General features: G+C 47.1%; 2 protein-coding genes across 2 annotated transcripts in view; both read left to right on the top strand.

Moving 5' to 3' along the window:
- The window catches only part of SLC13A3 (solute carrier family 13 member 3), a 93,432-nt gene extending 89,585 nt beyond the window's left edge, over positions 1-3,847 (top strand). Inside the window, exon 13 of the mRNA XM_004062304.5 lies at positions 1,474-3,847. Within this exon, the coding sequence (XP_004062352.1) occupies positions 1,474-1,650 (177 nt within the window). The 3' untranslated portion in view covers positions 1,651-3,847. The remainder of the gene's footprint in view (positions 1-1,473) is intronic.
- Positions 3,848-11,106: 7,259 nt separating this feature from the next.
- Positions 11,107-20,436, top strand: OCSTAMP (osteoclast stimulatory transmembrane protein). The gene is given in 4 exon segments (XM_004062303.5): positions 11,107-11,150; positions 15,356-16,358; positions 19,758-20,112; positions 20,115-20,436. Coding segments are annotated over 4 exon segments (1,698 nt in total). The 3' UTR covers positions 20,411-20,436.
- The last annotated feature ends 3,535 nt before the right edge of the window (positions 20,437-23,971 follow it).

The following is a 23,971-nucleotide window of genomic DNA, read 5'->3' as shown; positions in this document are numbered from 1 at the left end:
CAGCTTGACATTAAAAAAAAAAAAAACTTAAGAATATTCCAGAAGAAATGTTTCCAGTGCATCCATCAATGGAAAACCAGTATTATTAATATATGCCATGGCCAGTGAAACCTAAAAATAAATGCAAAGCGGCAAAAACAAAAGAATTAAGCTCTCCCTGATAGCAGCTGCCTGGAGAAGGTTCTGGGCCTCTCCTTGTTAAAAGGGCAACTGACAGGAGCAGAGAAGTGCTGAAGCCATGGTGGCCCCTGTGAACCCCAAAAATCTGAGACAGGTCTCAGTAAATTTAGGAAGTTTATTTTGCCTAAGTTAAGGACACACACCTGTGACACAGCTTCAGGAGGTCCTGGCGACATGCACCCAAGGTGGGTGGAGCACAGCTTGATTTTATACATTTTAGGGAGGCATGAGATCAATCAACATATGTAAGATGAACATTGGTTTGGTCTGGAAAGGCGGGACAACTCAAAGAGGGCAGGGGGCTACCAAGTCATAGGTATATAAGAGACAAATGGTTGCATTATTTTGAGTCTCTGATGAGCCTTTCCAAAGAAGGCAATCAGATATGCATTCAACTCAGTGAGCAGAGGGATGACTGAATAGAATGGGAGACAGGTTGGCCCTAAGTAGTTCCCAGTTTGACTTTTCTCTTTAGCTTAGTGATTTGGGGGCCCCAAGATTTATTTTCCTATCACACCCCTAAGGGAGACTTTCTCTGGGAGGAATAGACAGAAAGAAAATTAGAAAGGAAGTAACTGTCTCACCACGTGATTCAGGCTGGGCTATGTGAAGGCAGGGCAGCTGGAAGACCCAGGTGGGAAAACAGGGATTTTCAGCCCAAGGTGGACTGAATGGTCCAAGAGGCCAGCCAGGGTGGGGAGCAGATGGGCACATTCTCCACCGACAGAAGAAAAATGCTTCCCAATGGACAAGGGTAGTCTTGACTAGGACTACCTGACTGGACTGGACCTGAAGTGTGTGTGTGTACATATGTGTACATATGTGTGTTCCTACATGCATGCATGTGTGTGTGCATGCGTGTGTGTATATGTGTGTGGGATGGGGGTGTTTAGGGATCAGACAAGATTATTTTCAAGTTAGGTGACCTTGGACAAGTCAACTTCTCTAGGTCTCATTTTTCTCTTCTATAAAATGGGGATTAATAAGAATGACCTTTGTAAGGTTGCTTTCTGGGTTAAACGGCATAACCCTGTGACAACTGCGTAGCACACAGTGCCTGGAGCCTAGAGGCCATCAATGAATGGGGACACTTGCAGCTCTTTGAGTGACAGCCTAGGGTAGTGTAAAGATTGAAGAGTCCCAGGCATTGACCGACCTGGGTCTGTGTCCTGGCTCCATCACTTCCTGGCTGTGTGATCTTGGGTGAGTGACTTCCTGTCTCTGAGTCTGAATGTTTCCATCTGTATGGTGGGTCAGGTGCTGACCCCTCCCTCGGTCTGGGCTCTATTTCAGGTGCGGACAGGCCTCCTGATGAACCTGATGGGTGTCCTGCTGCTCAGTTTGGCTATGAATACCTGGGCACAGACCATCTTCCAGCTGGGCACCTTCCCGGACTGGGCTGATATGTACTCGGTCAATGTCACAGCATTGCCACCCACCTTGGCCAATGACACATTTCGGACCCTCTGAGTCCACCTGGAGGATTCCCTTGAGGCTGAACCCTCTCAAAGGGCCGTCACCATCACCTGCTGCTAGGACACTACAAAACAATCAAATAATTCTTTTCTGTAATCCAATATGCAGCAAGCAAGGGTGACCTCCAGTGGCCCACTCAAGTCCATGAGCCGTTATCTAGGATACTTTCTCTCTCTTTCATGCAGTTCAAGGCCCAGGTATCTCTCAGATCTGCTGCCTGAGAAATAAGCTCCTTTATCAGTGAGCTGTTTTATCGTTAGGATACAAGAGAGCCCAGTTTCATCAACAGTGAGCAAATCTGGCATGGTGTTTGTCTCATACAGTTGGGATAGGAGGCCATTCATTCCCATGGGCACAGCTAACATTATCCCCCAGTGATTACTTTCGGTTACACTGAAGAGCCCACCTTGTCTTTAAAGATCACTTTCCTGGGCTGCAATGTTCCAACCCAGTTGTTCCAGCTGTTCACAACCAGTGTGTGCTTTTGCTTAGTTGGTGCCCATTCTGCACCAGTTGTTTTACCCCTGCCGATAACCAGCAGTCAGAGATTCTTTTTTAATCCTTGGAGACAGGGAAAGGGACAGATAGCTTTCCAAGGACATGAGACTGTGCAAAGCCTCTTTGCTGTTTCTCTGGGCTCCTGAGCATACCAGGGGAAGTTCTAGAAACCGCAGCTGACATCTCGACCCAAGAGATTTAGGATTCTCCTGTTTCATCTGGGTCAGTTTGGCCATAATTCTGGGGTCAGACCAGGCCTGGGTCCTGCCCTCCCATGGGGTGACTCATGACCCCTCCAGCCAGGACCCTCCTACATGTGGCCCCCATAGGCCTCTGTGGCTGCAAGGCGGTCAGTTGCTGCTTGTCCCAGCAGGTGGCCTTGATCTCTCCGTGCCCCACCTTAAGTGGTAAGCATGTTTAATTATCAAAGGCCCCATTTGTCAGGGGTGAGAGAAAAGTCAAAAGATAAATTGAGGCCTTGTGAAAGGCCAGGGTAAAATGTCTCAGGCAAACAAAAGATTGTCCCCTTCTACATATGGGTAAAACTGAGACGTCCCCATGAGCCTGAGGCTGGAAGTGGTGTCTGCCTTCAAGGATAAATCCCTCTTTGTTCCAAGCAGAAGCATTCTGGCATCCCAGTGAAGAGCTCAGGCCCTCAGGAAGTGTCTGCTGAATGGAATGGCCCAGCATTAGCCCAGTATCAGAAAAGACACCAGCCCAGGGGCCCTGAATCGTCACACTTCCCTTTCCTAAGCCTCTGAGGGTGGAGATTCCCCTAGGAGCGCTTGGCCAGCTGGGAAGGCAGCGCCCAGCTGCACTCGTTGTTGATACAGCATAAGTGAATCATGGGCATTTCCCTGAGAGCAGTGGGAGAGGTCCTCTGAGTTGGAGGTTGAGCTCCACCTCCTTTCCAAGCGAGCACTCGGTGTTGAACCACAGTTACAACCCCCTGGGGCTGGTGGGAGGTGTGTCGTATGGGACTGGAAGCAAGAGGTTCATTCAAAGAGAAACTCATGGGATTTGTAACCAGATGAATCATGATTTCAAAGACTTCTGATCAAAAATACTGTGAAATAAAGAATGTTAATCAACTTTGGACCCGGAGATGATTTGCCTTTCTGAACATAAGAGAGCTTCAAAGCCCCAAATTCCTGGGCTGGGGATTCCACAGAGTTGACCTCTCTGATTTCTACTGCTCTTCCCTCCCCTCTCCAGCTACATACTCTGCCTCAGGGCCTTCGCATGTGCTGTTCCCTCTGCCTAGAACACTCTCTCCCAAATATATGTCTGGTTCCCCGACTCACTTTATTCAAGTCCCTGCTCAGGTGTCACCTTCCCTGAGAGGCTTCCCTGACCTCCTGTCTAAAATGTCACCCTCATTACTCTCCACTCCCTTACTCTGCTATATTTTCTCCTTAATAGTTAGGACACTGTATAACTTATTTTCTTATTATCTTCTTCTCCCTCTAGAATATAAATTTATGAAAATACAAATGGTATTTTTTTTACTGCTGTAACTCCAGTTCCTAGAACAATTTCCAGCACATAGCAAGTGTTCAGTAAATATTTGCTGCTTGAATCTGCACCAGAATTAACAAGAAAGCCATCTCTCCCTCTGATCTGGGGTCTGTTTTGTTCATTACTTTGTTCACTCCTTCTTCCATTTATTCATTCAATAAACATTTATTGGGAACCTGTCATGTTCTGGTTCATTGTCCCGCCCACATGGAACTTACACGCTGGCAGGGGAGACAGGCAATAGGAACATAAACAAGTCATGTGTCATGATGCTGGCTAAGAAGAAAATGACCAAGATGTTAAACTGACTCAGAGGCTACTTTAGCCAGGGTGGACGGGGAGGACTTCTCTGAGCAGGTGGCACTAGATTGAGACCTGAAGGAGTCAGCCAGATGCTCATGGCAATGTGGGAGGAAGGGAGAAGGTGGGAGCGATGGGGAGTCTCTGGGGAGAACATTCCAGGCAAGGGGACTGCAAGTGCAGAGGTTCAGATGAGCAGATTGCTTCACTTAGTTGGGTGCTCTGAGCTGGAACTTTGTGGCATTTGGAAATCTAGAGTCTGCCTCTTCTGGCTGGTTACAAGGTCTCTCTGCAGCTTTCCTGAGAAGGCATCCTAGCTTGCTCTGACCAGATGTTACTCAGTCCTTGAAGCCTGAAGGGCTTTGCCATTCTTAGTGAAAAAGATCTGCGGGCAGAAGGTGGCAGCACCATTACGGTACGCTCATGGCAGCATGGGAACAAGGAGGTGGCAGGGCTGGTACAGAGTCATTGGAATACACCAAGGGCTCATGTCCAGAAGATATGAGGAGCACCCCAACTCAGAAAAGACAAGACAAACAAAACAAAACAAAACCTTGTTTTTGTTACCTGTGGCCGCATAACAAGCCATCCTCAAACTTAGAACTTCGAAACAGCAATTTCTCGGCTCACGTTTCTGCGTTTGGACAGAGCTCTGCAGGGATGGCATTGTCTCTGCCCCGTGAGCTGGGAGTTTTGCTAGGGCTGGAAGGTCTGCAATGGCCGCTGACACTTCAGGGTCTCTCTTCATGTGGCTTCTCCAGGAGTCTATCCTGGACCTCTTTACATGATAGTGGCCTTCAAGAGCAACAAAAACCGAAGCTAAAAGGCCTCTAAGGGCAGGATGTGGAAGTCTAAGAACGTCAATTCTGCCAAATTCTATTGGTCAAAGTAGCCCACAGGACTGGCCTGGTTCAAGGGGAAGGAAATAGACTCCAGCCCTTGAAGGTAGGGGCAGCATCCACCAGGGAGTGGAGGGACAGTGGGCTGCCATGTTTGGAAGCCATTTACCATAGCCCCCAAGAAAAAAGTGGACAAAAGGTGTGAAATATCATCCTGAAAAGAGATATCTACATGGCCAACAGGATTATGAAGAGATACCCAAACCTACGTGTTTATAATTTGCAGGGAAATGCAAATTAAAATAAATTACATGCCAATCGGACTGGGAAAAATAAGAAAAGTGGACAATAAGTCCTGGTAGGATATAAGGAAACAGAAATCCTGTCAGCCCGGCCGGCATCTTGGCAGTAATTAGGGGTATTCATTATCTGTATTTCCTATGACCCAGAAAACTACCTCATGGGTCCTAAGGAGACAGTGTCAAAGGATATTTGTGCCACTTGTTGTTTGAGGCCACCTAGGTGACCATCACCGGGGGAGTATTGAAATAAAATATAAAGGAAATACACTAAGGAAAACACAGGAACACATAGAAGTGATGAACTACAGGTACACAGAGTGACAGATTACACACAGACATATTCCAATATGAGTGTCAAACAGATATAGAGTCAAGTAGGTGGAGAAATGGAGGCGGTGATGGTATCGTAAAAAGGAGATGAAATAAAAGTCACTAAACAAGGAGTTCAATAAGCCTCATTGGAATCCTGGCTCCATCTCTAACATGCTGTGTGACCTTGAGCAGATCTCTTTACTATTTTTTTTTTTTTTTTTTGAGACTGGATCTTGCTCTGTAGCCCAGGCTGGAGTGTAGGGTGCAATTATAGCTCACTGTAACCTTGAACTCCTGGGCTCAAATGATCCTCCCACCTTAGCCTACTGAGTAAAAAGGACTACAGGTGTGCACCACCATACCTGGCTTGTTTTCTTACTTTCTTTGCGGAGACAGGGTCTTGCTATGTTGCCTGGGCTGGTCTCAAACTCCTGGCCTCAAGCAGTCCTCCTGCTTTTGCCTCCCAAAGCACTGGGATTATAAGCACGAGCCACCGCACCTGGCCTACTATTTTGGATTTCGATTTTTTCATCTGAGAAATGAGAGCACATAGGTGGGGTCTCAAGAGGAAATAGAAAGTATGCAAACTAGCTAATTTGTAGAGAGTTTTGTAAAAGGTCAAGTTACAGCAGAGAGTAGGGGGACCACAGGAAAATTGTGGGACCCCAGTGCTGAGAAATCAGGGAGTGAAGAGTAGAGGAGCACCTCCCAGCCCAAGGCCTCAAGGGAGCAAGCTTCCTGATGGGATCTGGGTCCAGGGATGCAGCTGGCTCTTGGTGACTGCAGGAAGGAGGGGGCTCTTCCTCTCCTCTATCCCTCAGCTCTCCTGCTGGGGAGTCAGGGCTCCCTAGAGAAACCAACAAACAGGGTGCGTGTGTGTGTGTGTGTGTGTGTGTGTGTGTGTGTGTGTCTTATCAAGACAGAAGGAGAAAGATTTCTTTTAGGCATTGGCTCACACCATTATGGAGGCTTAGCAAGTCGAAAATCTGATAGGGAGACCAGGAGGCTGGAGAGCCAAGAAAGTGCTGCAGTTGGAACCCGAAGGCTGTCTGCTGCAGAGCGTCCTCTTGCTCAGGAAGGGTCAGTCTGTTGCAATATTCAGGCCTCCCACTGATGGATGAGACCCATTCACATTCTGGAGGGTGATCCACCCTACTCAAAACCCACTTATTCAAATGTTAATCTCATCTCAAAACATACTCACAGAAACATCAAGAGTGATGCATAGCTAAATCCCTGGACACCATGGCTCAGCCAAGTTGACACATGAAATTTTATGTGTTGCACCAACAGGAGCCAGAATGCAAGGAGGGCTTTGATGCAGCCCATCCAGGTCCACCTCCCGGGTGCAGGGCAGGGAGGAGGAGCATGGGGAGGGGTCTGGAGAAACAGGCTTTGAGAAGAGTAAGGCACAAAGGGTTGACACATCAGAGCTTGCAATCTGGTGCCAACCCTCAGCCAGGTTTTGTTTGTCCTCTCCCCAATGAGTTTGGTTTTTTAAGTTTAGTTTTTTTGAGACAGGGTCTCGCTTTGTGGCCCAGGCTGGAGTGCACTGGCCTGGTGTGATCTCAGCTCACTGCAACCTCCATGTCCCAGGCTCAGGTGATCCTCCCACCTCAGCCTCTGGAGTAGCTGGAAGTGCACAACATCACTATCATGCCCACCTAATTTTTCTATTTTTAGTAGAGTCGGGGTTTTTCCATGTTGCCCAGGCTGATCTTAGACTCCTGAGCCTCAAGTGATCCACCTGCCTCGGCCTCCCAAAGTGCTGATATTACAAGCGTGAGCCACTGTGCCAGACCCCTGATGAATTTTAAATTATTATTTGCTAGTCATGAAAATTCAGGAGATTTCACATAAAAATCTGGATTTCTGCTTCTCTTGGAAAGGAAAATACCAGATCTAGCAATATGAGACCCTCATTGGCATCTGGCAACAATTGTTTGGAGCTGAGTAGTATGTGGAGGAAATCATAAGTTGGAACATAAACATTAATTAGCCTCAGTCCCCACCACTCTTTAATGACTTACACTGGCTCTCCTCTGTCAACTCAGTCACTTTCCTGGCTTGTGAAAGCATTTGAATCTATGACCCTTGAACTGCATGATCTGGGAGGTCCATTTCAGCATTAGCGGTCATGGGTTCTAATGGCTTAGAGCAGCACTACCCACTGATCTTTCTGTAATGATGGAAATGGTCTATAGCTGCCCTGTGTGACACAGTAGCCACTTGCTATGTGTGGCTACTGAACATTTGTAATGTGACTAGTTCATATTGAGATTTGTTATAAGTAGAAAATTGTAATATGATAAAATAAATGTAAAACATCCTGTCAATTTTTTATATTATTTACATGTTTAAAGGATATTTGTGATATGTTACATTGACTAAAATATTTTACTAAAATTGATTTCCGTTTTTAAAAATTCAATTTTTTTAATTTAAAAAATGTTATATATCAACTTGACTGGGCCATAGTGCCCAGATATTTGGTCAAGCATTATTCTGGATATTTCTGTGAGGGTGTTTTTAGATGAGACTAACATTTGAATCAGTGGACTTCGAGTAGGGTTACCAGAAAAGTTTAAATTATGCATACGGTTCGAGTTGGTGGCTCACATACTGTTGCTATTGGGTAGCACCAGCAATATAGGAAGATTTTGGCTGCTTCTCTGTATTCTCAAACTATCTGGACAGTGGCAACATTGAAGAAGGCTGAAGAATTCAGTGACTCTAATTATTCTATGCAGCTGGGCACAGTAGCTCACGCCTGTAATCCCAGCGCTTTGGGAGGCTGAGGTGGGCAGATTACTTGAGCCTAGAAGTTTGAGACCAGCCTGGGCAACAAGGCAAAAGTCCATCACTACTGAAATAATACTCTATGGGTCTCTGATTCTGATCCCAGACCAGGCTCTCCAGGAAGATCTGAAGGCTTACCTCTTCCTCTTCCTCTTCTGTCTTATGGCTCTGAATCCTCCACCCACAAATTCCCCTCAACAAAGCTGATTCTATTTTTGATGATTCAGAAGCCCCTTCCGGATGTTGTGGGCCTTGAGGTCAGGCCAGCCTTATATAGACAGAGGTAACTGCCTACATGTACCGAGAAAAGCCAAAAATATATTTTGCCTGTTCACTCCCTATGCCCCCATGCTCCCAAATCTTACATATCCACCAGAGGCCTTCCGGAAACAAACTGCCTGGTCCTTATCCAACCAGCTCCCTAGGGCCTGTGCAGAAACTGGGCAAATGCTGGTGGCTGGCTTCTAGGACTCTTTCTGTCTGACCAGCACAATGCCCTGAAGTTTGCTATGTGATGGGATCCAGGCCAGGGTGGCCTGGTGAGCATCAGAAGTCTCAACAATCAGATGTGAGCAGACGGGCTCGCTCGGCAGAACTGTCATCCCAGGTAGGAGGGAACCGGGCATGAGCATTTACCTATTGCTTACTGAACACTCTATATGCATTATCTCATTGAATCCTCAAACAGTCCTTAAAGTAGGTACTGTATTACCCTCATTATAGCAGAGGATGCACAACTTCAGAGAGGGACAGTGTCTTGCCCAAGGTCACACAGCACAGTAAGTGGTAAAGCTGGCATTTGAGTTCAGTTTTGCTGCCTCCAGTCCAGGGCCCCTGCAGTTTGGGGGGAATAGCTAGACATCTCCTTGCAGCCAGACAGCTAACAGCAGGCCTGACTAAGGCCTCCTGTGGAAGGTGAAAATTGATGCTCCTCATGCTGGCTTTGGCCCATAGACCTGTTAAGATTGGTCTGCATGGTAGTCTTTCATTAAAAAAAAAAAGCTGACATTTACATTAAAAAGAGAATGACTGGCATCTTTAGAAAAGCTGGAAAATCTGGTCATGGTGGGCCTCGTTTTCAAGGGGCTTTGACCCTCAACTGGAGATGAATAACAGCTGACCAGACAGGAGGGAGTGGGGGAGGCTACACTTTGTAGCTCACTGCTATTTGCATTCATCCTGCTTTGTTCATGACCTCAGCAGGGTGGCCCCTGTGGGTACACAAGTTTGCTGCTGCTAGTCTGCCTCATGTGCTTAGTTCTTTGCAGACCTGGTAGCTGGCCTAACATCCTGGAGGGGTGCACGGTCTGGGAAGTGTGTTAGGCCCTCTGAGGGTTCTGGCCACAGGTATTCCATTCAATCGCTGTGTGACTATAAGAATGTCACTTCCCCTATCCAGGCCGCAGGACATTCCCCTTCAGGCCTGAGAGTGACCCAGGCAACATGTCCTTATAAGGGAAAGTGGCTGTGCCCCTACCGGTCCATCCCACAGAGGGGGAGCCTGGGGGGCTCAGGGGAGGCCTGCTGGGAGTGATGGGGTACAGAGATGCTGGAGAGGTGTCTGCATTCCAGGTAGGAACTGGCTTTCAGAACAGCCTGAAAGCAGACCTGCAGGGCACTAACTGCAGAGGGTGTGCGTGGGGAATTTACATTATTGAGTACCTACTATTTGCAGTACCAGCTGTACTATGAAGTAATCACGAGGTCTGTGAATTATCCCCTTCACAGCAGCAGAGCCCAGTGGCTAACTGGTATACCCTGAAGCCAGCCCGCTGGTTAGAAATCACGGCAGTATCATTAATAGCTGAGTGGCGTGGTTGGCGACGTAGCTCTCTGAGTCTCAGTGTTCTGAGCTGAAGAATGAAAATAACATCTTCACCATAAAGGGATGTTCAAAGTAAGGGTTCAGTGAATTTGAAGAGAAATTGTTTAGAAGAATGCCTGATACATAGTAAGTGCTCAATAAATGTTAACTGTTATTTTCATTAACTATTTTTTTTTGAGACGGAGTCTCGCTCTGTGCCCAGGCTGGAGTGCAGTGACGTGATCTCAGCTCACTGCAACCTTGTCTCCTAGGTTCAAGTGATTCTCCTGCCTCAGCCTCCCGAGTATCTGGAACTACAGGTATGCACCACCACAAACCAGATAATTTTTGTATTTTTAGTAGAGACAGGGTTTCACCATGTTGGTCAGGCTGATCTCAAACTCCTGACCTCAGGTGATCCACCCCCCTCAGCCTCCCAAAGTGCTGGGATTACAGATGTGAGCCACTGTGCCCAGCCTCATTAAACTTTTTTTAAGGGGAGAAAACCAGCAGAGAGATATGAGGTCACCTGCCCAAGGTCTCATAGCTAGGGAGGGACAGAGCTGAGATTTGAAGCGAGGTACAAGTCAGGCTAAAGACAGGAAGGGGGCTGGGGAAGGAGACCAGAGCCACTGCTCGCAGTTCTTGGCAGGGGTCTGATTATCACCTGTGAGTCCCAAGAGCAGGGATCAGGCTCCCCTTGGGGCACACAACTATGGAGTGGGAGGGAAAGGGGAGCTGTATGGTTTCTCTGTGCCTCAGTTTCCTTCTCTGTAAAATGGGGCTAATTCTACCTTCCTGCTACCAAGATCAGAGACATCGCTTGGAAAAGGCTGTCTTTTCCTCTTCCCACACCTTCCACCCGCTCTTGCTTGTGGGCAGAGGATGAGGCAGCTTGCCCAACCCTCTGAGAGGTGGGCCCCGAAAAGGGCGGGACAAGGCAGTCAGGAGAGCTTCATTAAAGAGTGGAAAAGCAGAAGTGGCAGGGATTCCCAAGTCCCAGCGATTCCCCCACTTCCTCTCCACCTGCCGCAGCTGCCAGCGACCGCCCGCCTGAAACCACTGCCATTCGGACAGCATGCCGGGCCACCCAGGAGCAGCTGAGCAACTTGTCAAGACCGGGTAGGTCTGGGGACTTTGGACACTGAGGGCTACAGGTGAGAAAACAGTCAGCCATTGGGGGTGATGGATATGAACCCAAATCTTCAGCTCTGCCATTCCTTGGCTATGTGACCTTAGGCAAATCCTCAGTTCTCTGAGCCTCAGTTCCCCATCTGTGAAATGGAAGTAATAATGACATCTACGAGACTGTTGCCAGAATTGAATGAGAAAACACATGCTTAATACTTGGCACCTGCTTGGCTCAGAGGAAGCACTCACTAAACAGCAGCTAGTTTCCCTGCCATTTTCAATACCCCGTGCAGGAATTGTCATCCAATATGACTTAGGACTGGCTTTCAATCCTTAAAATTGTTTTTATTATTAGCTATTATTCCAAAAGCTACTGTGTTCCAAATATTAATTATATAGTAGAAAGGGGTGTTTATCCCAAATTCAAATGCCTTCGGGAGCTGGGAAGGGGTTGCACCTGTGGAAGGCCACCTGGGTGTGCAGACAGACCCGTTCATTGATCAGCAGAATGCAGTCTGCGGGGCTGCTCCCCTGTCAAAGGTGGGTAGTGGATACTCAGCTCCAGCTACCTGTTGCAAAGGTGGGAGCTCTAACCCAGATCTTCTTATCTCTCAAGAAAAGCTGGAAACCCAGATTTTAATGTGAAACTTCCTTATTTCCAAATGGGGACAGCTTACACACACACACACACACACACACACACACACACACACACACAGAGTGGGCCACAATAAAGCACATTTGCATATGATTCAGCCTTTAGGGCTTCAAGGTTGTGACCTTCACTCCAGCCCCACAGGCCTCACTGCATCTCAGCTTCCCACTGTTCTGGTTCTCCCAACTCCCTATTTCCCGATGGTCAGAGCACAGGACCTTTGCACACGCTGTTCTTTCTGTCAGGGATGTCCAACTCCCTTCTTCACCCACAAACTGACACTTGTCCTTCCACCCCCAGCTGGAATGTCACCTCTTCCAGGGAGCCTTCCTGACTCCCAGGTAAAACTGGGTCACTCTCCATCTATCCCACCCCAGTCCAGGCCCAGGCATACTATGCTCAGAATTCTTTGTTAATGAACTTAAACTCTAATGGTCTATTTAAGTCTCCTCAATTAGACTGTGAACTCCTTTAGTGGGACCAGGACTTAATTCATCTTTGTGTCCACAGGGGTCAGCACAGAGCCTGGGCACAGAGGAGACTCGAGTGAAACATTTACATCGTTGACATAAGTATCGTCAGAGTAACAAGTGGTGCAGTTTTATAGGATCCTTCTTCTGTGCCAGACCCTGTGTAAACTTCTTTACATGCATTATTTCATTTTATTGTCCCAGAAGCCCTGTGACAAAGGTTTCTGTATTAGTCAGGACTCATTGAGTTGCAAGTGACAGATTGATCTTACACTGCCTGTAGAAAAACAGACATTTCCTAGTGTGTGGTCCGGCATAGATTTCGGCTTCAGGCATTTCTGGATCCAGGTCCTCCAACAAGGCCACTGGGACTCTCTGTCTGTTTCCCAACACTGTTTTCCTTGTGTTGCCTTCATCCCAGGCCGACTCACACTACGTGGTGGTCCCCAAGGCTTGAGGCATCCTCCTACCAGCTTAGCTCTCAAGGCAACAAAGGGCAGTTTTTTTTGTCGTTGCAGCAAAACCCTGAGGAAAGCTCTATTGGTCCATCTCCGGTCAGGTGCAATCCCTGCACCAGACACCGTGGCCAGGGGATCAGGGGTACTTGGATCAACTAGACCCAGTCACATGCTTATCCTTCAAGCTTATGATGGTGGAGCAAGTCAGCAGCTTTGCCTGTAACCAACACAGTGATAGCCTCCCCACCACCCTCCCTGCCCTTTATAACCATATTCCCATATAACCTTTCTGCCTGCTCTCACTTAAGATAATGTATGATCTCCAACCTCAAGTGGGCCTCAGTGTTGCCCAGCACATATGTTATTGCCCTAGTTCGTTTGTTCTCCCACTTTCCTGGGCAACCATTTTGTACTTTCTTCTTCCTCTTCAAGCATCCATCACCTCCTCCAGCATCTTACCTTCTCTGCTGACCTTGCTTCCTGCCAACCTGAGCAAACAGAAGCAATCGGTCATGCTACTCTTAATGAATAGTTTTGGAGCACTCACAACATGGCAGACACTATTGTAGGCACTTGGGACATATCAGTGATCAAAAGGGACAAAGTCCCTGCTCCGGTGGAGTTGACTCTAGTGGTAGGTAATAGCTGATGTGATACTTACCATGTGCCAGAAACAAAGTGACCCCAGGAGGTGCATACTTTTATTGCACCATTTTACAGATGAGACAGCTGAGACACAGAAAGGTTGTGATATGTACCCAAGGTCACATAGCTGGCAAGTGGTGGAGCAGAAATTTGAGCCCAGGCAGTCCAGAGGTCATGCCCTTAACATTACTCTGCTCTGCGTATATCAGAGGATACTTTTCACAGGTGCATACACGTTGCCTGTTCATTCGCCATCATCTGTACCTATTTCCTCTGCTTTCCCACCTGCTATTAAGGATGAACAACCTCTGCTCCATTCTAAGACCAGCCCCACCTTGCATGTTCTCAGTCTCACTCTCTGCCTCCACCCCTACAGGTGTCACTCCAGGGAGTCTCCCCTTTGTCAATGTCTCCCCTCTCGATGAGATCTCCCACCTGCAAACATGCTATAGATTTCCTCCCTTTACATGAATTCTCTTGGTCCAATTTCCCATAGCTACCAGCCGCTGCTTCATCTCTCTGCTGTTTTAGTGTAGAAATTACTGGAAAGAGTTGTCCATATCTGTGTTTCCTATTCTTCTCCTTCCCATCTCTCCTGGACCCAGTCTAGTTGGATTTTGGCCCCAAAAGCCACCGAACTGTCCCTGCCAATGTCAACGGTGACCTCTAAGCGGCTAATAGGCATTGCTCAGTCCTCATCATTCTTGACCTGTTGGCTGCATTTGATGTACTTGATCACTCCCTTCTCCTTGAAACATTTTGTTTATTTGGCTTCCTAAGCACCACATTGGTTTCTCAGTCTCCTTTGCTGGTTCCTCCTCATCTAAGAGCCCCTAACCTTGGAGCGCCTTGAGGCATGTCCTTGGATGTCTTTGCTCCCCAGTGACACACTCTCTTGAGGAATCTTACGGTGCACATGGCTTTAGGTAGGGATATAAAGTTGGGAGACATCTAATAATCAATAACTCCCAATGTTATAACTCCAGCCTGACCTCCCCTCTGAATTCCTGACTTCTGTTTCCAACCACGTCGTCAAAAGCTCCACGGAATGGCTCAACTGAATCTCAAATTTAAGAGTTCTGAACTGAATTCCTCCTCTCTCCCCCTCCACTCAAACCTGTTTTGACCACAGAGTTCTCATCTCAGGAAATGACAGCTTGGTGCTTCCAGTTGCTCAGACACAAAAGCACCTCGTCATCCTTGACTCCCCTCTTTCTCTCACACCCCACAACCAATCAGCCTCTGCAAATCTTGTTGACTCTGCCAACAAAATGTGTTCAGAATCCAAGCTTTCCTTACTACTCCTCTGCCATCGCTCTTAACATAGCGCAAGCCCCACGAAGGTAGGGACTTCTGTTTTTTTCATTCCTGTTTCTCCAATGGTTAACACAAAGTCGTTGCTTGATAAACACTTGTTGAATGAATAAATATAAGGATGATAGAATATAAAAGTCCCTCACAGGCCAACTAGTTCACCCTCCTCACCCCTAAATTATAGAGGAGACCCTGAAGTTCAGAAAGAATAGAAGGTCCAGAATCATACAGCAAGCCACCAGGACTATTAATTCAAGGGAAATCGTTTCTCTTCTTCTCTCTCCTCTTACTCATTCTCTGTCTTTCACCTGTGCTTCTCACTCCATGACTCTTTCATTCTCTTGGGCCAGTTGCCTTCACAAAACTGTAATAATGGACTCAAACAGGGCAGACTTTCATCCTCACATCCTCAGGTACTGCATGGGAGTTGGGCTCTTCCCTGACAGTCCCAGCTACAGTAATCCTGGGGAAGGCTCTGATTGGTTCAGCTTGTGTCACATGGGTATACAGTGACTTACTCTGATGGGTCTACCTGGGTAACTACAAGGGTGGAGTCTGTTAGCAGAGCCTGGTGATGGGTTTGTGGGGCAGGGGCAGTGGACAGACACCCACCCACCTCCTGATAGAGATGCCCTTCAATTTCCTTGTGTGCAGGTGGAGGTCCTGGCACTTGGGGTTCTGGAAGGCCCTTGCCCCACTGCAGGCTGCCTGGGACGCCTTCTCCCAGCCTGTTCCAGCCAGCTGTGGCCAGCTGCTGACCCAGCTCCTCCTGTGTGCCTCCCTGGCCGCTGCTGCTGCAGGTCTGGTTTATCACTGGCTGGCATCCTCGCTGCTTTATCCTCCTGGACCTTCAGCCATGGTGGCCACTGTCTGTGGCCTCCTGGTCTTCCTGAGCCTGGGCCTGGTACCCCCAGTCCGCTGCCTGTTTGCACTCAGCGTGCCCACCCTGGGTACGGAGCAGGGCCGCCGGCTGCTCCTGTCCTACAGCACTGCCACCCTGGCCATTGCTGTGGTGCCCAACGTCCTGGCCAACGTGGGTGCAGCTGGGCAGGTGCTGAGGTGTGTCACCGAGGGCTCCCTGGAGAGTCTGCTCAATACCACTCACCAGCTGCATGCAGCATCCAGGGCTCTGGGCCCCACAGGCCAGGCAGGCAGCCGGGGCCTGACATTTGAGGCCCAGGACAATGGCTCTGCCTTCTACCTTCACATGCTCAGGGTCACTCAGCAGGTCCTGGAGGATTTCTCTGGCCTGGAGTCCCTGGCCCGGGCAGCAGCACTAGGGACCCAGCGAGTGGTCACAGGGCTGTTTATGCTGGGCCTCCTGGTGGAGTCGGCATGGTACCTCCATTGCTACCTGACAGACCTGCGGTTTGACAATATCTATGCCACTCAACAGCTGACCCAGCGGTTGGCACAGGCCCAGGCTACACACCTCCTGGCCCCTCCACCCACCTGGCTGCTCCAGGCGGCTCAGCTGAGGCTGTCACAGGAGGAGCTGTTGAGTTGTCTTCTAAGGCTGGGGCTGCTTGCCCTGCTCCTGGTGGCCACGGCTGTGGCGGTGGCCACAGACCATGTAGCCTTCCTCCTGGCACAGGCGACTGTGGACTGGGCTCAGAAGTTGCCAACTGTGCCCATCACGCTCACGGTCAAGTATGATGTAAGTATGATGATGGGAAAAGGGAAGGGAGTCATTGTTTTGAGGGCAGGGGGAAGGTCTGTTAAACCCTTGACTTGTGATTAAATTTGACTTGCCTCCAAGAAATAGCCCTTGAATCATCCATGGGGCCCCATACTATGGGCAGAGGGACTCATCGGATACCCACAACAGCTCTAGGAAGTGGTTTCTATTTTCACTTCCTATTGCAGTTGAGGATGCTGAAACCCAGACACCTTAAAATAACTTGCATCCAAGGTCACCCTTCACAAGTGGCAGCTTGTCCTAGCCTCATTTTCCACATTTGTACAAATTGAATCAATCCTCCTAATCCTGCAAGGCTATTGTGTCTTACAATGTGGTATTGTCTTAAAGTACCTAGTAAGCTCCATGGCACATAAGAGATTATTTAATGAAGAGTGGCTGTTATTAATAGCTTACATCTGTCTATGTCAGACTGGAGGAGGACTTTGGAATGGCCTTGATCAGGAGGCATCCAACTATAGCCTTCAGGACAAATCCAACGGCTTCTTGGTTTTGTAAATAAAGCTTTTTTAGAACACAGCCATGCCATTTGTCAATATATCGTCTGTGGCTGCCCTACAAAGGCAAAGTTGAGTAATTGCAACAGAGACTGTATGTCCTGCAAAGCCTGAAATATTTGCTATTTTAATAGTGATATAGAAAATATTTACTATCGACTTATAATCGGATATATTACTATCAGATCAAGAGTTGTGTTTTCTGATCCTTTCTTTTGCCACGGATCTTTTTATTTTTAATTTTTAGTAGTGAGGTCTCACACAAAAGTCCATTGCATAAAACATATCAAAGTGTCAAACTTCGAGCTAATAATATTAACAGTTTATATTTATCAAGTACTTATTACATATTAAGAAAGTGTTTTTCAGACTGCACAAAATCAATTTAATCAATTTAAGGAGTCATAAACAGTTTTTTTAATGAAATAGAATCAACTGGAAAATTATAAGATTACATCTTAGGCAATAAGGGAGTGTATGGTTTTGTGAATATTTTCTTCAATTACAATACAATCTCTGCTTTGAAGGTACTGTAAAATGCATTTCTTTTCTTTCCTTTTTTGAGACAGGGTTTCACTCTGTTGCCCATGCCAGGATGCAGTGGTGCAGTGGTGCAATCACAGCTCACCGTAACCTTGACCTCCTGGCTCAAACGAGCCTCCCACTTCACCTACCTCTGCCTTCCAAGTAGCTGAGACTACAGGCATGCACCACCACCACCCAGTTAATTTTTAATATTTTTTTTTAGAGATGGTGTCTCACTATGTGGCTCAGGCTGGTCTCAGTCTCCTGCTCTCAAGCATTCCTCTCACCTCGGCCTCTCAAAGTGGGGATTACAGGCATAAGCCACCATGCCTGGCCTGTAAAATGCATTTCTTACCATAGGTCACAGTAAAGAAATGTGTCAGGCAATGTTCTAAGCACGTTCCCTGATTTACTCTTTTTCACCAAATCTCAGATAGTCATCAATTGCAAGTCACACCATTACTTTATGTATCCTTAGGGCAGAAAATGCTACCAATTCAACCTTGACACAATGCTTTCTTATCATTTAGAATTTTAATTGTATTTGTATAAAATAGTTCACTTATTATTTAACATAGGTTTATTTTGCCATATCTTTCTCGCGTATACATAAAAAGAAAAATAGGGGGCTGGGCATGGTGGCTCATGCCTATCTATAATCCCAGCACTTTGGAAGGCCGAGGTGGGTGGATTACCTGAGGTCAGGAGTTCAAGACCAGCCTGGTCAACAACATGGTGAAACCCCATCTCTACTGAAAATACAAAAATTAGCCAGGCATGGTGGTGTGTGCCTGTAATCCCAGCTACTCAGGAGGCTGAGGTGAGAGAATCACTTGAACCTGGGAGGCAAAGTTTGCAGTGAATTGAGATTGCTCCACTGCACTCCAACCTGAGCCAGCAAGACTCCAAAAAAAAAAAAAGGAAGAAAGAAAGAAAGAAAGGAAGGAAAGAAAGAGAGAGAGAGAGAAAGAAAGAGAAAGAGAGAAAGAAAAGAAAGAAGGAAAGAAAGAAAGAGAAAGAAAGGAAGGAAGGAAGGAAGGAAGAAAGAAAAAAGGAAGGAAGGAGAGAGAGGGAGGGACAAAGGAAGGAAGAGAGGAAGGAAGGAAGGGAGGGAGGGGAAGTAATCTGATGGTTTTCCTAAAACATTCAATCTGACTTTTCTGAATGACTCTGGCCGAGAAGTCAGTCTCTGAGGCTTTTCCTCCAGTATCATTCTCTGTGTCTTCCAGAGCCCCGGTGATGCCCCACCATTGTTTCCAGCATTTTCTTGCAAGCTGCAGGCCCTCACTCAGCAAGTTTTGAGGCTGGCACTCTCTGATCCTCTGGGAAAGCATAAATTGTCCAGGCCCACTCATTGCTTTCACATTATTTCACCTTTTCTGAAAGCTTTGGGAGTTTCTCCTGCATTCATTTGAACCATTTGGGGTGTGGCAAGCTATCCTTCTGCACCTGGGTTAGTGGAGAATCTAACCCAGGTTGGTTCCAAAGTTCAAATGGTGAACTTCTTTCTTCCCTGCCTCTCTAGATACCATTCTTCCTCACCTGGACATACCTATGGAAACTGCAGGGCCCAATGCTTATAAGCAGGACACAGGGACCCACCTTGGCTGAGACTGATCCCTGGGTTGGCAACGTGTAACCCATGTGTGGCTTTGGGCTTCCCATCTTTTTTTTTTTTTTTTTTTTGAGACAGAGTCTTGCTGTGCTGCCCAGTCTGGAGTGCAGTGGTGTGATCTCACTGCACCCTCCCCACTTGGGCTCAAGCTATTCTCCTGCCTCAGCCTCCTGAGAAGCTGGGATTACAGGCACGTGCCAACACACCCAGCTAATTTTTTGTATTTTTAGTAGAGACGGGATATCACCATGTTAGCAAAGCTGGTCTCGAACTCCTGACTTCAAGTGATCCACCCGCCTCGGCCTCCCAGAATGCTGGGATTACAGGCGTGAGCCACTGCGCCTGGCCACTTCCCATCTTTTAAATTAGGCTCCTCCTGGGCTTGACCCATAGAATTGTGTATATTGGATGGAATAGGACATCTAAAGTATTCAGTAAGGACTCAGCAAGGAGCAAACATCCATAGACAATTTGTTTTCTCTAAAATATTCTGCTCAAAGATACTAACCTTAGTAACATTTGTATGGTGATTTTTATTTGGCAAAAGAACCTGTTTCAGACTCCTAGTCTCATTGGGTCCTCCTCAAACCCTGGGAAACAGGGGTTATTTCTGTAACCATTTTGCAGATGAAGGCAGGGAAAGCTGGACAAGCCTCTTCTAGAGGTGGGGAGTGGCCAGAGAGGCCCTCAGTCGACGCTGCCTTTTTCTCCTTTCCCAAGGTGGCATACACTGTCCTGGGCTTCATCCCTTTCCTCTTCAACCAGCTGGCCCCGGAGAGCCCCTTCCTCTCCGTCCACAGCTCCTACCAATGGGAGCTCCGCCTCACCTCCGCCCGCTGCCCACTGCTACCCGCCCGGCGTCCCCGCGCAGCAGCCCCGCTGGCCGCGGGGGCCCTGCAGCTCCTGGCGGGCTCCACGGTGCTCCTGGAGGCCTACGCCCGCCGCCTGCGGCATGCCATCGCCGCTTCCTTCTTCACAGCCCAGGAGGCGAAGAGGGTCCGCCACCTGCACGCCCGGCTCCAGCGAAGACAGGACAGGCACCAACGCCAGCAGCTGCCCCTAGGGGATCCTTCCTGCGCCCCACACCCAGACCTGCCTGCAAGCCTCCGGCATGGATAGACTACAGGCTGGATGCCTTAAGAACCGAGAGCAGTGAGGGAGAAGGGAAAGAGCTTTGGAGTTGCAGAGACCTGAGTTGTAACCTTGGTCCTGTGCCGCCTCCCTGTGTGACCTTGGGTAGGTCACTTCACCTCTCTGAGCCTCGGTTTCTACATCTGCGTAACGACCGCATATTTACCATTGATGTGACCCACTTCCCACGCAGGGATGTGGTCAGGATGGAAGGAAATACTGGGCATGATAGGCCTGGATAACCGGTAAAGAACCATGCAAAGGCGAAGACAAGGAGTGCAGAGACAGCTCATGGTTCCTTCAGGCTGGTTGGCGATCAGGCTCATCTCATCTGCACCAACTGCTCTACCTGTTAGATGGAGACCTTGCATCATGAATTTCTCGAAATGCTCCTGGAACTTATTTATATGCCTCGAAATCCTCTAAACTCATTTATAGTAACCCATAGTTTTAATTTTATAAATAAACGTATTTATTAAATCTTAGATTATGTTATTCCTCTGCCTCAAATTCCTTCAGGGCCTTTCCATTGCCAGGATTAGATTTTGCCAAATTAAAATATAGGACACTCAGTTCAACTTGAATTTCAGATAAACAACAAATACTTGTTTAATTAAAAACTGAAATGAAATTTAGCAGAGTTTAACTGAGCAAAGAACGTAGTCCCCAGAGGCAGAATAGGTTCAGAGCAACTCTGGGGGGTGCAACAGGGTCAGATAACATTTATGGACAGAAAAAGGAAAGAGATGTACAGAAAACACACGTGAGGTACAGAAACAGCTGGATTGGTTACATCTTGGCATTTGCCTTATTTGCACACAGTTTGAACAGTTGGCTACCTTTGGTTGAAACACAGTGATTGGTACAAGAGTAGGTTACACTCTGTTTACACATCCAGGTAGGTTATAGTTCACTATGTATGGAGAAACCTTTAGGACAAACTTAAAATATGTAAGGAGGCAGCCTTAAGCTAAAATTAATTTAACAATGGCATTATTATCGTCCTTCTTCTAGAGGACAAGAAACAGATTCAGAGAGGTTAAGTAATTTGCCCAAAGTCACTCAGCCAATAAGCCGCAGAGCCAGGATTTAAACCCAAGTAGTCTAGCTGCCATGGTTTATGAACTTAACTGGTCTCTCAAATAAAAGTAAAATCCCCTTTGACAACCACACTCAAGTCAGTTTGCCTTCTTTGGCTCCACAGTCATAACCAAGATTGTCAGTTGGTAGGTACTCTTCAATTATTTTTCTATACATACATGTGTGTAAATAGAGTATAGAAATATGTAATATTGTTTGTTGAGTTTTAAACAGCATGATACCATATATATAGATCTGCAAATTTTTTTTTCATTCAACAATATGCCATGGCCCTACTTTTTATTGTTAAAGAGAATTGATATGACATTAGTTATTTAGCAGTTACCCCATTAGTAGATGGTTAGGTGGTGTCTAGTTTTTGCTATTATAAAAAATGTTGTAATGAATATCTTTGTGCATGGCTTCTTGTTGACATCAGAAGCTTTCCTTAGAACAGATATAGAACTCCTAAATTACATGGGCTACTTTCAAGATTTTAGTTTTTAGATGTCTGTTAGTTGGTATGGTGCACAGACATCTAAAATAGCCGCCAATGATCCCCACCTCCTGGTATTCATGCCCTTGTGTGATCCCTTCTCCTTGAATGGAGCAGGACCTTGACTTTCTTCTAGCTAATCAAATGTGACAAAGGTGATGGGATGTCATTTCTGTGATTAAGTTACATGTAGTCATAATTTCCATCTTGCTAGCAAACTTTCTCTGTTGCTTTCTGCTTGGCTTGCGTGCTTTGATAAAGCAAAATGCTATGTTGGTGAGGCCCATATAGAAGAAACGGCAGGCCCCAGAAATGTATTCTGCCAACAGCCTTCTAAGTGAGTTTGGAAGTGGATCCTTCCCCAGTTGGGTCTTCACTTAGGACTCGAGACCTACCTGGCTGACGCCTTGATTGTAACCAGCGAGAGACCCTAAAGCAGAAGACTCAGCTAAACCATATCTGGGCTCCTGACCCACAGAAACTGAGATAAGAAATGTATGTTGTTTTAAACCACTACATTTGTGGTCATTTGCTATGCGTAGTTAACAATAGAGCTGAGATTCCCCAGAAGTCAACCCTGAGACGAGAATTTATGCGCAGTTAGTTTAACTGGGAGGTGATTCCCAGAAGCACCAGTAGGGGAGTAGGGAAATGAGAGAAGACAGGAAGAAAAGCCTATACAGGTTGCATTATCAAACAGGTTGCTGCTGTGGGTGACTGAGGCTCAGTCTCTCCGGGCACCTCTGCAAATTAGTGTAGAATCTGTACCAGAGTTGTCCCCCAAGAGTGAGGCAGGAAACCCGGGTATTTATTCCCCAACACTCAGCACAGAACACTTCTGTGACCAAAACATATGGGGGTGTTCCTCAACTCCAAACCATTCTCCAGCCTACACCAACTGCATATCCTGTAATTCAATTCAATTCTGACACTATCGACCTGAAGGTAAGAGTCTGATCCCACGGGTTAAGGGATCAGTCCCACAAGACTGCCCCCACTTCAAGTGCTAATCACAAGTAGTAGGTTGTCACCTACACTTCTAACTGACCAACTATAAATCGGGGTTCCCATGACTCCCTCCTCGGGTTTGATAGTTTTCTGTAATGGTACAGAGAACTCAGGGGCATGCTTATTTACACTTACCCACTTATTAGAAAGGATATTACAAAGAACACCAATGAACAGCCAGATGGATGAGATGCACAAGGCAAGGTATGGGGGAAGGAGCATGGTGGTTCCATGCACTCTAGGAGCATGCCATCCTCCAGGAACCCCTATGTGTTCAGCAACTCAAGCTCCCCAAGCCCCGTAGTTCAGGGATTTTTATGGAGGCTTCATCACATAGGCATGATCAATTATTAACTCAATCCCCAGCCCCTCTCTCATCCCAGGAGGATGAGGGTTGCTGAAAGTTCAAAGCCTCTAATCATGGCTTGGCCTTTCCAGTTATACTTCCATTACCCAGGAAACTTCAAGGGATTGAGAAGCTCTGTGTCAGACTCTCCTATCACCCCAGAAATTACAAAGGTCTCAGGAGCTTTGTGTCAGGATCCATGGTCAAAGACCAAATATTAGAACAAAAGGTTCTCCTAGCACCCATATCTACAAGAGTTATAGGAGCTCTATGTTAGGAGCAGGGGGTATAAACCAATATGTATCTTATTATTTCACACACTGGCTGCAGGCTGCTCCTGGAGCTATAACTCCCTTGGCACTTCCAGCCTGCCCTGTGTTTGGGACAGAGAGAAAATGCTTTCAGGTTCAGAGTCACACGGGCTTACAGGAGAGTACCTGCTGCCTGTAGGAGAACTGCAATTGCCAAGAGGATGTGGGTGGGGCTCCAACAGCATCTTCTCCCCGCTATATGCTGGAGAGAATATAAGACTGGGAGTAGGAAAGCTCTGTGTTCCACTAAATCCAGGTCCTAACACTTAGTAACTATGTGATATTGAAGAAGTCACCAGGTCTTCCTGAGCCTCAGGTTCCCTTCCCCTCAGTGGGGATAGAAGAACCTTCCTCATCCATGCTGGGTAATCATGAGAAGCACGTCTCGACCGATCCTTACTTGGTTTCCACTAACATTTGATTCATTTCTTCAGCAAATATTCATTGAGCATCTACTTTGTGTCAATCCCCTTGCTAAGCTCTTCCAATACCATCTCTGCAAGCTCTGTAGAGAGCTCTGTAGAGAGCTTGCCTGCTAGATGAGAGACTGGCAGCAAACAAG

Source organism: Gorilla gorilla, chromosome 21 (genome assembly GCF_029281585.2).
Source record: "Gorilla gorilla gorilla isolate KB3781 chromosome 21, NHGRI_mGorGor1-v2.1_pri, whole genome shotgun sequence".
Lineage (NCBI taxonomy): Eukaryota > Metazoa > Chordata > Mammalia > Primates > Hominidae > Gorilla > Gorilla gorilla.
The sequence above is the reverse complement of the archived record's forward strand: the minus strand, read 5'-3'. Positions and strand labels throughout refer to the sequence as shown.